This window comes from Seriola aureovittata, chromosome 7 (genome assembly GCF_021018895.1).
Source record: "Seriola aureovittata isolate HTS-2021-v1 ecotype China chromosome 7, ASM2101889v1, whole genome shotgun sequence".
NCBI classification, from domain to species: Eukaryota; Metazoa; Chordata; class Actinopteri; order Carangiformes; family Carangidae; genus Seriola; species Seriola aureovittata.
In genome coordinates this window covers 29162078-29179205 of record NC_079370.1, presented here as the reverse complement: position 1 = coordinate 29179205, position 17128 = coordinate 29162078, and the positions used below count along the sequence as shown (strand labels likewise).

Below are 17128 nucleotides of genomic sequence, written 5' to 3'. Positions count from 1 at the left end.
TGGGAATTTGGGAATTTGCAAATATCTTCTTAGTATTTGTATAAGGTGAATTTTATTCATAGATTACACATTTACGCATGGATTATTAATCTGTTCACAAAAATAATATTTAAACAAATCTACCTCCATACTTGAAATAACAAAACTGATTAAAAGGATATGAGGTTCCTTATACTTATTATTATTATTATTATTATTATTATTATTATTATATATTTAATTTAATTTATTTATTTTTGGAATATGAGTCAGTTACTAGACATTGTGATCCACACTCCATTCCAGTTGGTGGCGGTAATGCACCAATTCGTTGTTTGCCAATCGCCAATAAATTTCAAAGCACAATAAGAGCTAAGAACTACATCACCCACACTGCATAGGGTGTCAACGTCATCATAACAGGAAGTCGTAACGGTCGTTGTAGGTGAATGAGTTGAGCAGTGTGGCAGTAAAAAAAAATAGTGTATTGTAAATCACTGTCTGTCGGAGAAACGGTTCCCCATCTGACAGCGCCCATGGACGACGCCCAGGAACAACACAACCACATTAGGAACAAGTAATTTGACGGGTGAGCCTTTGTTCCCTAGCTTCATCCTGGTGGAGCGTTCACCTATGATGGAACGGGCGATGGAACAGCTCAACGTACAGCTCAACCGGCTGACCCGTTCCCTCCGCCGGGCCAGGACCGTGGAACTCCCAGAAGGTAACGATATAGTCTTCGAAGCTTGACCCGCGAGCAACCAAAGATGGTCTTGACGTGCTCCCACAGACACAGAACCCCGCGTCGGCCTCTGTCAGTCTCACCGATAGTAAAGACTAGTCCAGTCGAGTCTGTGGAATTAGTTTTGATATTCCTTGTTTGTATTCAGTTTGTGACTGCCAGCTGTCAAAGCATACAGGAGTTTCAGTCTGTCAAGTCAGACTGAAACTCCTGTATGATAGGATTGGGGGCTCTATTTTTTTTATAATTAAAAAATATGCTAGTGGAATGCTTAAAACTGGACTGCTGATGAGAAAGCAGATTCCTGTACAATGTCTAGTAGGTGTTTGCAAAGTTTTTAGTCTGAAATATGACAAACTCATGTCTTCTTAATGTGTTCTTATAATGACTCATTTACTGCTGCTTATCCATTCTAGTTTATGTAAGATTAGTTTGGGAATTACATAGCATAAACATGATTGCTATGAATATTCCCAGAATTAAAAAAAAAAAGTTAGCTTTTAGTTCAGCAGTATGAGTAATGAGAAAATAGAACTCAAAACACCCTTTTTGATCCCCCACTTCCTGTTGTTGCTTTATAAAAGCATAATTCAACTCCTCCAATACTGTGATGTACCCTTGTGTCTTCACTATGTTGTTTCTAATGACAAACAACAACAACAAACTTACCATCAATCACAAAAACAGAGCCATTGTACTCATGGTTCTCTCATTCCTCTGTTCACATACATCAGTCATGTCACAGATACGAGCTTTAAAATAGAAGTGGTACATTGTAGGGTGAGGGTCCATATTGTTTGTATAGGCCTTTTCACAGCACAAATTTTGTCTTGTCATAGTAGGAAAAGCACAGGTGTTGCTCATAATATTAACAATGGCTCTGTTCTATTCCAGTGTCCCAGTAAACCATGATGGCAGTGTGACAGTGAGCCAATAATAATAGAAAACCAGGCCCCCGAAACTGAAGCAGCTGCATGGAAAAGAGTAGTGCTGCACAATTAATCGAAATATAGTCAAAATCGCAATATCCAAATCGCAGGAGCTGTAATTATTTGGTAAAATGTGTACAATTTTTATTCTCCAGACATAAAGGAACATGCTTGTTTCGTATGAGACCCATTTTCAGTGAAAATGAAATGCAAAAACTATTAATCCAACTGACATTGTGACTCATATCACGATCACAATATCTGTCATATCAATATAATTTTGTTTTGCATATCGTGTGTAACGGGGTTCAATTTGCTCCTGAATATTTAGTTTATGATATCCCATTAAATCTCTTTTTCAACATAATAGTTACAGTCTCTGCATTGTGTAGTAGTCAGTGCAAGTAATAGCTGGCAGTTTGGTTGACTCCAACGCTCCAATGAAGAGACACAGCTCCGATGTCGATTCACTGATTTGCTCACAAGCACTTCGGGATCTGGGGGATACAAGCCCGGTCTCAATAAAACAATTTAATATATTCACTGTCTCTCTTAGATTAGATACATTAAAATATTAATATTTACAGATATCATTCACAGTCACTCACTCACCTGGGGGATACAAGCCCGGTCTGACTTGTTCCCCTGGTAATGGACTTTATATAGATGTATTGTTACCTTGGTAACCTAGCTCTATTTATGAAATTACTAAATAACGTCAAAAAAATATATAAGAATGACAAAAATATGTATACTTTACACAAACTAAAGAAGATAAATATACTGACAAAATTTAATTCTATACAAGGTTATTGTTGCGTATTGAATGTAACATGCTAGATCGACATGTTACACGTGCTGCCCTGGAAGAGTCATAATTCGTTTTGATATTTACATCTTTGCTTTTCTGTCTATAACATAAAAATATGTGTGCTGTGAGAAAAGCCTGTTGTGTGTATCTCTGTGTATTCCATGTGAGACATGTACATTTGCAGGCATTTTCCCACTCTGGGAAACATAAATGTGGGACACCCAGTTTTTCCACAGAGTTTCTGCTGTGGAGCACAGCATACCAAAAACAAACACAGTATATCAGACAACATGAAGTGACTGTGTGTGTGGGTTTGAAGAAATCCACTGCTCACTGTTGTACTTATCTCGTAATTGTTCATGTGAGTGTTTTGGGGCGTAACATCCAATAAATCAATCACAGGTCAGTTGATCATATATTTTGACTGACCAGTTAGAGCAGTCCTCGCACATGCATGCAGCAGCTCTGTGCGCAGATGCAAAGAAGGGCTGAGCGAATCAATGTGCTGTTCGTGAATAGATCCTCAGTTTATTATGAAACTGTGGTGGACAAAAGTAAGTGATGAAAGAACGCTTCTCTGTAGAGTCTCGTGCAAGAGACATCCATATGAAATATGACACCGTTATATAACACACAACATGTCACAAAGATGCTCCGACCCTCTGAGGCTGTGTTATAATGTTTCACCTGACTTATCCAACATCTAAGAGCATTTTCAGCTCACTCTGCTTGTGTGTAACAGGCAGAGTGTACGTGCACTATGCGTGCGTGTATGTTGGCACATATTACTCTCTTGACAGTGCTCCTTAAAATTACAGTGCAATACTGCGCCACTGACTTAAGACCAGGTTAGCGCAATGACTTTCCACTTTCTCAAGATAGCAATGCGCCAACAACTCACCTGACCACATCTAATTTTAAGACCAACACGCCCATGGGCACACAGATAGGCACAAGTGTATTTGCTATTTAATCAATGTGGGTGCTGGACGGAAAAATGACAGCTGCGTTGGTCTAACACTAGCAAAGACACTTGCGTTACGCTTTGTTCTGGGTGTAAGATAAGGCCAGTAGTGTCTATTAAATTTTGTCAAGTTTTGTCTGATAGTTTCATTCCTCTTCTGGCTTGCTCTCCACAGACAATGAGACTGCAGTGTACACACTCATGCCAATGGTCATGGCTGACCAGCACAGGTAAGCTTGTGGCATGTTTACATATTTTTACCAGTAGTAACAAGTCTCATTGTGTTTTTCCATTCATCTTTATGTCTCCTACCATTAAGTAGAGGTATAGTGAATTTGTGTGTATGTCTTTAGAAGAAATAATTTACTTGTTCCATCCTGTGTCTAAAAGGTCAGTGTCAGAGTTGCTGCTCAACTCCAAGTTTGATGTGAACTACGCCTTTGGACGGGTGAAGAGAAGTTTGTTGCACATTGCTGCCAAGTAAGATATTTTTCACTCACACCCTTTCAGGACTCTCTCTCTCGTCCAGCATATTTCAGAATTTGTTACAAAGAGATGTTGAGTAGTTGGGAGGCAAATGTCTGTATGACATGTAGCATTGTGTCTTTCCATTCCTTGTCCAGTAGGGCTATTTACTATATACCAACACTACCATGACACATCACAACTGATGGTCTCAAACACATAAAGAAGACAAGAGATCCCACTAATTTACTCTTGATGAGGCACACCTGTTGATATTAAAGACCTCATGAAGCTGGTTAAGATAATGCCAATATTGTGCAAAGCTGTCATCAAGGTAAATGGAGACTAGTCGAAAGTAGTAGAAAAGTAGTAGTAAATCATCAGTTATGGAAGTTGTAGTTTGACAAAAAAAAAAAAAAAAAGCTGAAATCAATTAGATTTTTCTAGTGGTTTTGGAGAAAAACTCTCCATAACAACTGACTGGACCCATTTCGCTTAGGTTAAGTTTATATATATATATATATATATAAATATTTTTTGGGTTGAAGGTAATTTGATTTGGGAACTAATGTACTACAAGGTCTATTGATACGGCTGAACCTAATGATTATTTTTAACATTGAAGAATTTGCCATTTTTATGTAGCTGCAAGATCTACAGATGGGAAAGTAATTGAATTTTAAAGGTATGGGCGTATATGGAGATCAGAAACATCAGTATAGAGACCAAAAATCTAGTTTGGTACATCCTTATCCTCCTGATGACAATTAAAAATGTTAAATACATATATTATTATTCCATGTAAGTCTGTGTCTTGTATATTACCCAAAAGCAACATCATGTTTTCACACATAACTATATTTTCAGAACACTTTGAAATCCATGTGTTCTTTTGGTTCATACATTAAGCTTTATTTTGAAAAACATACACACCTGCTCACTCAATTATTCATATCATCCAGACTTTTCTCATGGTCATCAGTCATGCTCATCTTGATAAGTGTCTGGGGTCAGTCTATCCAAATTGTGAAAAACATAGGATTGATAATTGGGGTCTTTTTTTTGAGTAGCAATTAGTAGTTAGCTATTAACTTAGTAGTTGGAATGAAAACTGTGTCTAGTCAGGTCTATGGATTATCCACAGAGGAACAGTGTTTCAGGAAAGAGATGTCACTATTGAATTCTTCAAATGTAATTTTTCAGTGCTAGATACTTCGAGGGAGGGAAATTGGAAAGTAGATGAAAACACTGTTTGTTGCTGATAACACTGACCTGTCACATTGAGAAGAAGGGAGTATGCAGGACAGCTAAGTTGCCCTGTATTTTCTCTTTACAGCTGTGGATCAGTGGAGTGTCTCGTTCTGCTACTAAAGAGGGGAGCCAACCCAAACTACCAGGACATCTCAGGCTGTACCCCTCTGCACCTTGCTGCTAGGAATGGGTATGCGCCTTGTAATACATTTCATATCTATTTAAATGTTGGTGTTGTGTTCAGTTTTAATTCAGTTTTAGTATACATTTTTCTTGTGACACTTTTGAGTTCACTTTTGGATATTCCAGGGTTTCCGAGCTGTTATTTTCTCTTTGTACTGTAGGTGTAACAGCAGGAGAGCTGCCAGTGCTTTTAGGACTAGCTTCCCTGCCATGAGTAGCAGAGCTGCTAACATCTTCACCACTGTTGCCACTGATTGCGTTTAAAACACAGTGGTTTTGCCTGACTTTCAGATGATTGATGTCTGTCCGTATTTGGTTTTAGAGGGATTTATAAGGATTTATTTTAATCGAAAGCTTTTATTGCACCTAACGTTGTCAGCCTGTCTCTCACCTGCTCTGCTCTAGAGGAGAGTAGAAAAACTGTAAATGACAGAAAAACGCAGCAGAGACTCACATTGAATTGAAATTAAAGAAGGGCACATAAATAAGGTAAAGAAATATTTTGTTTTTTTTAATTTAAAAACAAATTAAATTTGATGGTTTTTTGGGGAGCAAGGTGTTGCATTTGGCTGAATTTGAGCTCCCAGAATCCTACTGTCTACCTCTACATTCATCCTCTTGCTTCTGTAAACAATTTATAAACACCAATGTGCTAATTCCATCATGAGCAGAATGTTAAGACCGGCATACTGTGAGTTGTGCCCTACCTGGAGACCCTTGGCTGGAGCCCAAGCAGCTGAGGTTGATTGGTAACCTTGACAACAGTCACTCTAAGTGGGACCTCTCGGAGGCGACGTCGTTGTTCCCAGGATAACCAGCTCTGCCGATGTCTCTGAACTTTAGTGGCATTTGCCAGCAGACTTTCCGTCTCAGGCACTCTTGCTTACTGGTAGGCTTCTCTGCCGGCAGTCGTGGTCAGATATGTTATTTGCTTGAGGTTTGATGCAGAATAAACTCTAATGCACTTAACTTTTGCTAGATAACTTGGCCGGCGTTGACCAGATGACTCCAAAACTGTCAAAAATCTTAAAATTAAAATTTGATAATAATTAAAAGTTACAAAATTTACTCTGAGGTACTTCTGCTGTTTTGGTTCCATTAGTTTGGACTTGGCTTATAAAATGATAAATCGTGCTAGACAAAAAGAATGTTACTTGGAGCACGTGGCAGAGAAAGAACAAAGAACATGGACAAACAATTAAGTGCAAAAGGGCAAAAAGCAATGTCTAAGAGTTGTGGCTAACAGCCTATATGTAAGAGCAGATGGCTAAGAGCAATATGTGAAATTATCACAACTGTTTTAATCTCCTGGAGGCTGGCGCACATTTCAGAGGCATCTCCTTTGTTTCAGCTTAGAGAAGAGAGTTATTTTCCACAATAATTTAGAATTGTTCAATCAGTTTTCCTACAAAATGTGCACATCCGTCTTCCACCATGACTATAAAACATTGAATGGCACAGCTGATCAAGCAACATATGTGACTGCTGGGCACTATTTAGAATTGGAATGTGGGTTATAGTTTCTGACTCTGGGGGAGAGGGTTGTGTGTGTATGTATTCATACATGGCACAGAGAGTCCAGAATTCACACTTTAGTGATAATAAGTCCTGTCAGTGTTACTTTTCTTATATAAGAAACAATCAAATATCAATACAGATACAGTCTTATTGTTACAAAATGGAGATTTAAATTATATTCTCCAATTTGCCTGGTTGTCCATTGGTTGATCCTTTGGATCTGACCCTTTGACCCATGATCTGGCTGTTCAAATCTCTGACATGCTCAAAGCTGGTCTGTTTATGAGAGAAGGGTCCTTTGTCTCTGTTTCTTATCACTTTGATAGTTTGATAGTTTGATAGTGGGAAGAGTAAGAAAGTGTCAATTTGGGGTCAGTAACTCAGCATGTCTTTACTGTGAACTTCTTTAATGGCTTGTGATTGATACCAGACCAGGTATGTCTGCTACACCTCTTTACTCCTCATATCAACAGACAATTCGCCCCTAATATAAATGGTTACTCTCAACTCTCAATCAGCTCTGAGCCACGTTAGCCCTTTTGTGCATGCTGAAACAACACACAGCTACCCAAAAAACATGCACTCACTGAACACTTATTAGGGACTTTTAGGTCTTTTTTAGGTCTGCAATTACAAAATCATGTGGTAGCAGTTAAATACATAAAATCTCGCAGATGATCCAAATGATCAGATCAGAATGGAGAAAAATATGATCTCAGTGACTTGATGATTGTTGGTCTCAGGCTGATTTTAAGATTTCTGAAACTGCTGTTCACCTTGGATTTTCACATAGAGTTTACTCAGAATGGTGCAAAAAAATAAACATCTAGTGGGTGGCAGTGCATGGATGGGAACGCCTCATTGATGAGAGAGATCAAAGGTGAATGGCCAGTCTGGTTTGAGCTAAGTAGATGTTTATGGCACAACTTCACTTACTTCCAAGGTGCAAGGAGAAAGGAAAAAGTCTAAAGAACTTCCACCAATTGATCCAAATGCAGTCATGTGTACTTTATACATTGAGTCCTTATACACAAATATTCACCACCAGCAAGGCCTAGACACATTGGAACATTTCCTTAGCACCTGACGAGTGAGAACACCCTCTACCACTTTCCTTGTTAATTTGGCCTCTTTTGTTCTTAAGAGAAACTATTTCTTTTTTTAACGACATACCATACCTCCACACCTCCACCTAGTCCTTTTGTCAGTCACCTGGAAAAAGAGATATTATACAAACCACAAAAAACCCTTCCTCCTTTTTATAATTTCTTTGAAGCATTATATTGATGATGTGTTTTACTTCGGCGCACCTCACAAAAAGTGGAGATAAAATAACAGTTGCGCCAGTTGATTCTTCTGGAAGAGCTAAAAAATTGTGCGCGCTTGGTTTCCACTTATTTAAGTGAGCAGAGAGCAAAAATTGTAAGGGATGCTGCTGTAATGGCTGATGAATATGTTTTAGCCCATAGTGATAAGTTCCAAACTGAGGTTAAAACTCACACACCCCTGCAGCGTTCTCGCTTTTCTAGTAAGATTCCTTGTAGTAGTTCCTCTCCCTGTGCTTTTGCTAACAAAGTCTTCAGCTCTAAAAATGGACGCTCGAATACGATTTGTTTCTACGACAAGAAGCCAGGCCACATTGTAGCTGACTGCTCAGCTTTAAATAAGAAGCAGAAATCATTATCCTTTGGTTTTCTTGCATTGAATGTACAACAGTAACCAGAGGCTGATGCATTGGGCCAACATTGCCATCGCCATAAAATGTTGGGGCTGATGCTCTGCCATGAGTGTATGAATAATGTCACATAAGTGCCATCTTTATGGGGGGAAGTGTTACATAGTGTTGGATTCTGTTTTATTTTGGTGTTTCGTGTTGATCCTGATGCTGATCCCTCTTGGTGGATCGCCTCATTGACACACACTTGTGCTGACTAGTGGGCTGAGTCTATTTAGGCCGGCCCTTAGAGTCAGCTCTCTCTTTCTCCCTCCTGCTGCAGCAGCACCTTTGTGCAAGGTATCTATTTTCTTTTCAGTTTCCCCCATCTATTTTCAATAAACTTTCATGCAGTAAACTTCCTTCTGGTGTTGTGTCACCAGCCGTAACATAAGCCTTTTCTAGTATCGATCCTGAGATGTCAACTCCCTGGCTAACAAGTGTGATGAACTGGAGGCTCTTGTGAAGAACCAGCGAGCATATCACAAGTGTAGTCTCATGTGTTTCCCGGACACCTGGTTAAATGACAATACTCCTGACTGTTTACCTGGCTTACCAGCATGACTGGACAGACGTCAGCGCAAATGGAAAGAAAAAAGGTGGACTGGTTCTGCTTGTGAGCAAAAGATGGTGCAGCCAGGTCATATCACAGTGAAGGAGAAGATCTGCTGTCGGGATGTTGAACTGTTGGCAGTTGGTCTTGGACCATACTATGTACCAAGGGAGTTCTCTCACATTGTCGGCATTGTTTGTTTACATTCAACCACGAGCGGAGCCTGTAGTTAGCTGTTGACTGTCCCACAAGGGAAAATAAGACACTTGATCATATTCTGGTTTTTCTTCAGCCTTCCTACAAACCCTGTTTACTGAGGCAGGCTGCAACCATCCACTCATTCAGGAGCTGGACCCTGGAGGCCAGTGAGTCTCTAAAAGACTGTTTTGAGTGCACAGATTGGAATGTCCTGTTGGAGTCACAGTAAAATACTGCCCTTCACCTGTTAAATTATCAACCTAATTATAACCAACATCTAGTACATGTGGCCTCCTCTGTCTCTCCATGCAGTTGCTAAAATGGTTAAAAAAAGGTTTATATATATATATATAAGTTTATATATATTTATAAATATAAAGTTATATATAAAGTTCTATATTTTTTCATGCCTATGTCATAATCATATATCAGTTATATATAGTGTTGCTATTATCAGTATGACTATCAACAAATGTTTCCCTGTCTATATCTGCTGGGAACCACTCAGTCATGAGTGAAAAACAGGCTGTGCATCAAAGGGTTAAATCATGTATTTATGATGTTCTATTGAAAGTAATAAATTGCCACTTTTTGTTACATATACATCTGTTTCAGTACTTTTCATTGAGATAACAGTATTATATAACGATATATATTTAGAAAAGAGACCAAAATATTATTCAAAATACATTTTTAATCTTTTGAATATTCAAAACATTGCGCACATGGACAGTGCCAGTACCAGTTAACCTCCTGTTCTGATAACAAATGACAAAATTCAAGGAAAATTAAAAAAAAAAAAAATAGAACAGAACAAAGTAGATCAGTGCATGATCTTTGGTCTCTTGTGATAAAGACGTCAGAGCAGTCACGGCAGGTTGAGTGAAGAGATGCTCGGACTGAGCCCGAGACACTGATTTGGAAACAGCGTGACATTTGCTTCCTTCGTGCTCTCGGATGGTCTCGAGTTTCATCGTTTTATTGCCAACCACAAATGAATTGGTGCGCTGCTTTTCTTTAGCATATCTTCTACAAACTGATGATACCCGTCGCCTCCACACTGCGCGGGCTGGTTTATACTACTGCGTCAAGTCACGACACAGAGACTCTGCGTGGACGTGAACCCCCGACACAGAGCCTCTGCGTCCGTCAATGTGCACCTCCAAAAATGTCTAGGCATTTTATAGCAGCAATTTTTTGCTATATTGTGACAAACATTTACCTGCCCCATGGCATGTAGCCCTCCAAAATTAAGTCGCCAGGAGAATATTGTAGTCGCATTTGGCGAGTGGCGACCGTTAGTTTACAGCCCTGTTTTAGAATATTGGGATATATATCGTGTATCGCGATATAGCCTAAAAATATTGCGGTCTTACTTTTAGGCCATATCGCCCAGCCATAGTGGTGGTCCATGGTTTGTTGTTTGGAAAGCAGTGTACAGTGTCCATACAGAAGTTAATGCAGTCCGTGGTACATTCAACCATTCTATCAAGGTCAGTGTCCTTGCCATTATCATTTTCCTGTGACTCCAACAGTACTTTCTAATTTGTGCACACAAAACAGTCCTTGAGAGACCAATTGGCTTCCAGGGTCCAGTTCCTGAATGAGCGGGTATTCATGTAGTATCCATTATTTTATTAAATGAAAAAGGGCACACCCTTGAAAAGTTCAACGGTGTAGCCCGACAGAATGATTCACTTAACTGTATGAAAATTGCTTGGTATGTATAACACATGGAGATTTACAAAAAGTTTCTTCAAGCCATAACGTAAACCCAATTGGAAATCCGCCATTTTGAAATTAGTGTGCAATTTTGGCGCATTTTTTTTTCCATTTCACGTGCTACAGTTTTAATCAGATCAACTCAGTACAACCATATGACCTTTGAAAAAACTTTTTCAGGCTCGTTCTGTGGCTGCCTGCTGAATTTGACAACAGGAAGTTATTGTAACTCCAATATACAGTACATTATCCAATCTGCCCCAAATTTCATAAAATGCATAATGCCCTCATGATGCGTCACTGTGAAAATTGTGAGTTTTCAATGAATGGCCTAGCTGTGGTGGTTTGGCAAACTGGATGCTTCACCATGAAACCGGAAGTTGTTACAACTATAATATACACTCATCGGCCACTTTATTAGGTACACCTGTTCAACTGCTCGTCAACGCAAATATCTAATAGGCCAATCACATGGCAGCAACATGTCAGCACATGGTCAAGACGATCTGCTGAAGTTCAAACAGAACATCAGAATGGGGAAGAAAGATGATTTAAGTGACTTTGAATGTGACATGGTTGTTGGTGCCAGACCGGCTGGTCTGAGTATTTCAGAGACTGCTGATATACTGGGATTTTCACGCACAACCATCTCTTTTAGGGTCACCTAAAATAAACAGTCAGGGAGAAAGGGGTGTATAGTCTGGTACTTTTCTCTATACTGATATGAATGGCAGACCAGAACTCCTTAATTTTTTGGCAGCCCCAAAGCATGTGTACTAGAGTACCATCTCCATCACGACACCTCCAGCACTCTGAACTGTCCACCAATCCCACCTTATGCAGCCTGGATGGTGTCCAATAGACTCTATAATTTTGATTTTAGAAAGGTCCCCATGTTTTATTCAGTTTGGCAAATGAACCATTTATGGCTCAGAAACTTACAGACTAAACATTATAGTTTACAAAAAAGGACTTGGGGACAAAAATGGGTATGCATTGAAAAATCTAGGATAGTTTGGGGAGGATGTTCATCTTTACAGAGTTAACCCGGGCTACAACCCGATACTTTCAGGGGGCAAGAACCACTGTGCCATATGCTGAGAGTGAAAACATGATGATAAAACAACATGTTAGGCACCACAAGGCCTCCCGTGTCAACTGGCCTCTGCGGTTTCTGGAGGTTCATTTGTTGACGTTTATTGTTCCACAAGAATTTATTACAAGATTGATCAAATTGTTCAAAGTAGTGTAAAGGAATTCATACTGTGAGAGCATGCAGTAGGTAGTTAAATTTTGGAGTGCAATTAATTTTTATAATGTTTGCCTTTCCCAAGAGAGAGGGTCCCCCTGCCTTCTGAGTTCAAATAGAGGAGAGATGATGCCGTTGGTGAGCACAGATGCTTTGGGATGTATCAGACTAATCCAATCTAGGAGCTTTTTTCTGAAACCAAAACATTCCAGGGTGGAGAAAAAATATTGCCACTCAACCCCTAACAAGTGCCTTTTTTGCCCACATAATATCAACAAATCTTCTAATGTTGTCTGCTGAGGGGTGGGAGCATATGAATCCAACCTGGTCTGGATGGATCAAGGAGGTTATAACCCTGTCCAGGTATTTTAGATAGTATCTCACTGTCACAGGAGGTTAAACTAATGGGTCTGAATTTCTTACAGTTTAAAGCAGGAGTTGGCAAGTAAGTTTGGCCATCTACTGGTGGGCCATAACGTAATCAAAGGCTAAATTCAAGAAATGAATGATAAAAATGCCACTGGATTTTGCGACGCACTGTTTCTTGTTGTAACTGCTGGATAAAAATAACTCTGTGAATGAAATGAGTTGATAGATAGATAGATAGATAGATAGATAGATAGATAGATAGATAGATAGATAGATAGATAGATAGATAGATAGATACTTTATATATCTCGTAGGTGGAGTTCATGTGTCAGTTAGCTCATTGTTAATAATAACAGTTAATAATAATTAAACAATAATAATTAAATTAGTGCACTTCCTTTGGCTGAGTCTTTGTCTTGGAGGTATTTACAAGGAGTCAGTTCTTGTTGCTCCATTCATTGAAGTCCATCGTCAGATCCCTGTACTCCTCTTCCTGCCCATTCCTGATACGCGCCACAATATCTGTGTCATCCGAGTATTTCTGGATGTGGCAAGACTCAGAGTTGTATTTAAAGTCGGCTGTATACAGGGTGAACAGGAACAGAGCCAGAACAGTCCCATGTGGAGCCCGGGTGCTGCTCATGACTGTCTCTGAGACACAGTTACCCAGCCTGACCTACTGTGGTCGTCTTGTCAGGTAATCCACAATCCAGGACGTGAAGCAGGGATCCCCCCCTCCCTTCCAGTTTGGATTTAGGCATGGGGGGTTGGATGGCATTACATGCACTTGAAAAATCAAAGAACCTAATCCTTATGCAACCACTTGGCTCATCCAAGTAGGAATGGACCCGGTGGAGCATGTAAACGACAGCATCATCCACTTCAATATGTTCTTTGTAGGCGAATTGTAGGGGGTCTAGTGCATGTTCAACCTGTGGCCTCAGAAGGTGGAGAAGTGGCCGCTCCAGGGTTTTCATGATGTGTAATGTGAGGGCCACCGGTCTGTAGTCATCAGCCAGTCTTCCTACTTTAGGTACTGGAACAAGTTATGATGTTTTCCACAGGACCAGGACCCTCCCTGTGTGTAGACTTAAGTTGAAGATCCTCTGGAGAGGTTCAGCCGGTTGGACTGCACAGTCCTTTAACAGCCTCGGACACACACCATCCGGGCATGTTGCTTTTCCAGGACGTAGCCTCATCTCCTTCACTGTAAAGGGCAGGACACTTGACCCCAGTGTGGAGGGAGTTGCAGCTGCATTGTCAGGTTTTGAGGGAGATGCCGTAAGAGAAGCTGCAGCTGAAGCAGTGGGAGAGAGAACAGGTGAGGCTGTGTCAAACCTGTTGTAAAACAGTTTGAACTCATTGGCCATGTCCACATCACCTGATGTTGCCTGACTGTTCTTGTCTTTATAGCAAGTGATGGTCCTCATCTTCTTCCACACCTCTCTGGTTTTGTTGTGCCGCAGCTTCCTCTCTCATTTTCTTTTGTAGTCCTCCTTCACCTGCTTTAATCTCCTCTTCAGCTCATGTTGCACACACCTGTCTCCATCCCTGAAGGCCTCCTTTTTCTGGTTGAGGAGGGTGTTGATGTCACTGGTGATCCAGGGTTTGTTGTTTGGAAAGCAGTGTACAGTCCAGCTGGTATTACAGTGTCCATACAGAAGTTAATGTAGTCTGTGTTACATTCAACCATTCTATAAAGGTCAGGGTCCTTGCTGTTTTCATTTTCCTGTCATGTTCAGGAAATTAAGGTCATCATCATTAATGGTCATGAAATGCTCTTAAGACCTGTGTTTTAATTCCCTTTACACATTGTGAATAATTTAAGATTTTAATTTTGAGAATGACTGACAGCTTCTTTGTTACAAACTAACTTATTCTAATATTTTGTTGACATACTTTTACTCTCAATTATTTCTTTGGCCTCAGTGACCCCCCTCCTTATGAACAACATAGCTTCTTTTTCTAAATCATTTGCGTTCTGTATGTATGCTATTACATTTAATGTAGTGGAGTTAGCTAAACAATTAAGCTAGCAGGGTAGAGAAAAGGTCGCTATCTGAAAGTTTTAAGAAGAGAATTGACAGTGAAAATATGGCATACAAAGAAGAATGGAAAGACAACACTTGCTTTCACGATTGCAAAGCTTGTGTCTTATCTGCAATGAAGCTGTCACTCTTTGCAAAGAATATATTAGACGGCATCATGAGATGAAGCATGCCACATTCAAAGTGGCCTTTCTACTCCATACAGAGGCACGAAAATGGAAAATTGAAGCACTGACGGCATGCTATAAACATACAGGAGCAGGATCCTATAGGAAGGTCTCACAGCTCAAGAGAAAGTGACAAGTATGTTGCTGAAAGCATCTTAGTTGCTTGCATGGCACAACAGGCATTCACTGATGCAGAGGTTTTCAATGGAGGTTATGGTGACAATTTTGGAGGAACTGGCAACTGACAATTCGATGGATGGTATCATTGCCTCAGTGAAACAGGTGCCCCTTCTGCAAGGTCTGCTACCTTCTGCAGAAACCCTGTGCACAAAGTTATTATTAGTGGTCTCAGCCAGGCCAATTACTTTTCCCTTGCAATTGACAGGAGCTCTGACAGCATGGATGTGTCACAACTGAACTAAGACTTGAACCCAAATGCACGACTCCAAGACAAAGTACCAATCAACAATATTTTAATAAGTAGCAAAGGAAAATCACTCTAACAGAGGAATATATATTCAAAGTACCCAAATAAAAAAATCACACTTTCGAGGAAAACCAACAAAAAATTCAGGACACAGGTAAAGAAAAAGTATCAAAATAATATACAGAAAGACTATGGCAATACGTAACATCGAATTCAAAACCTGGCGTGGGATAACGTGGCTGGCGTGGTTCTCCGGCAAGACGAACTGGCACAGGACAAAGGGAAACGCAGACTATATACACACAAGGTAATGGGAAACAGGTGGAAACAATCAGAGTGGGGCAGACAATCAGACCAGTGGGAAACACACAAGGGAAGGAGGAAGTTACCTGAAACGAGAGGAGAGTTAGGTTTTCAAAATAAAACAAGAAGTCACGAGACAGACAAAACTAAACATAACTTAACGTCTCTTCATGGACATGACAGGATGTAGCCCAGATGTGCGTTGATGTTAGATATTTTGATGGAAAAGAGTTCAGGGAAGAGCTGCTGTGTCTTATTCCATTGGAAGAGCACACTACTGGGGACATTATATTTACTAAACTGGAAGAGTTTAGCCTGCATTCGTTATCATTTCAGAATATTAACGTGATCATGACGGACAAGCCTCCAGCTATGGTGTGAAAGCACAGAAGTCTGGTGAGTGGTGCGTGTCATTAAATTTGTCATACGTACCTCAAGCACCCAGCACCACCTATTCTGACAACTTGTAGCAACTTCTGGAGTCAGAAGAGGCCGCCCATGATGACCTGTTCATAATGACGTGCGCTAGATAAAGCATTGGACCTGTTTTCTGTGCACTACTGGATAAGGTCAGGCGTTAATGCAATAAAGATGCATGAGAGGAATCGTTTGGCGCATAATGTCCTTGGGAAACTGCCTGCGAATTGCAGTGACATCCATATCACCAGACATTCAAAAAAATCATGACCAGTGGGACATGCCAGTTGAGTCAGTGGCAAAGTTTGCACCCAGGCTCATCTCTCTCCCCTGCACCTTCACCCAGCTCTCCCGCTGCTCTGCTCTCCTCCACTTTGTTAACAACTCCTCCCTGTCTAATGTTACTTGTCTAATAAGATTACATTAAAAGTGTGAGTAACGTAACGCTAACAGTGTTATATAGTTTACACTCACATCACATCTGATTACAAGTGTGAACATTAAGATACTATTTGTTACCGAGTCAGTAAATGAATTAATGAATTAATGTACAATGATGTGAAAAAAAAGTTCAGTGACTTGACTGACAAAATGTGAGTCGAACATCTTCTTGATTCATGGTCTGTGATGATACTGGTACTAAACACTTTCCTTTACTGTTTCCTCAGACAGAAGAAGTGTATGGGCAAACTATTGGAATATAATGCTGATGTCAACATCTGCAACAATGAGGGACTGACTGCTGTGAGTGGACTCTAATCCTGGTTCATGTTGTACTGAATGTCTCAAAATCATTGTACTCATTATTGCAGCATTACCGAGGTGACTGGTGGTTAATCAACTCCTGTAGTCAATATAGTGACTGTCCATTTGAACCTGTGCTGCAGATCCACTGGCTGGCAGTGAACGGGCGGACGGAGCTCCTCCATGATCTGGTCCAGCATGTTTCCAATGTGGATGTGGAGGATGCCATGGGACAAACCGCTCTACATGTAGCCTGTCAGAATGGACACAAAACTGTGAGCCAACTAGAAAGTACACAGTATATATAATATATTAGAAATATTGTGTATTGTGTATTTTTTAGCAGAGCCTTGACTTCAACCATAGCCACTGGGT

General features: G+C 40.2%; 1 protein-coding gene across 1 annotated transcript in view; it reads left to right on the top strand.

The window, feature by feature from the left end:
* Positions 1 to 407: 407 nt before the first annotated feature.
* hace1 (HECT domain and ankyrin repeat containing E3 ubiquitin protein ligase 1) overlaps positions 408 to 17128 on the top strand; it is a 69995-nt gene continuing 53274 nt past the window's right edge. The window contains exons 1-6 of the mRNA XM_056380890.1: positions 408 to 703; positions 3601 to 3655; positions 3816 to 3905; positions 5227 to 5331; positions 16678 to 16753; positions 16897 to 17028. Coding sequence (XP_056236865.1) covers positions 613 to 703; positions 3601 to 3655; positions 3816 to 3905; positions 5227 to 5331; positions 16678 to 16753; positions 16897 to 17028 — 549 coding nt within the window. The 5' untranslated portion in view covers positions 408 to 612. The remainder of the gene's footprint in view (positions 704 to 3600; positions 3656 to 3815; positions 3906 to 5226; positions 5332 to 16677; positions 16754 to 16896; positions 17029 to 17128) is intronic.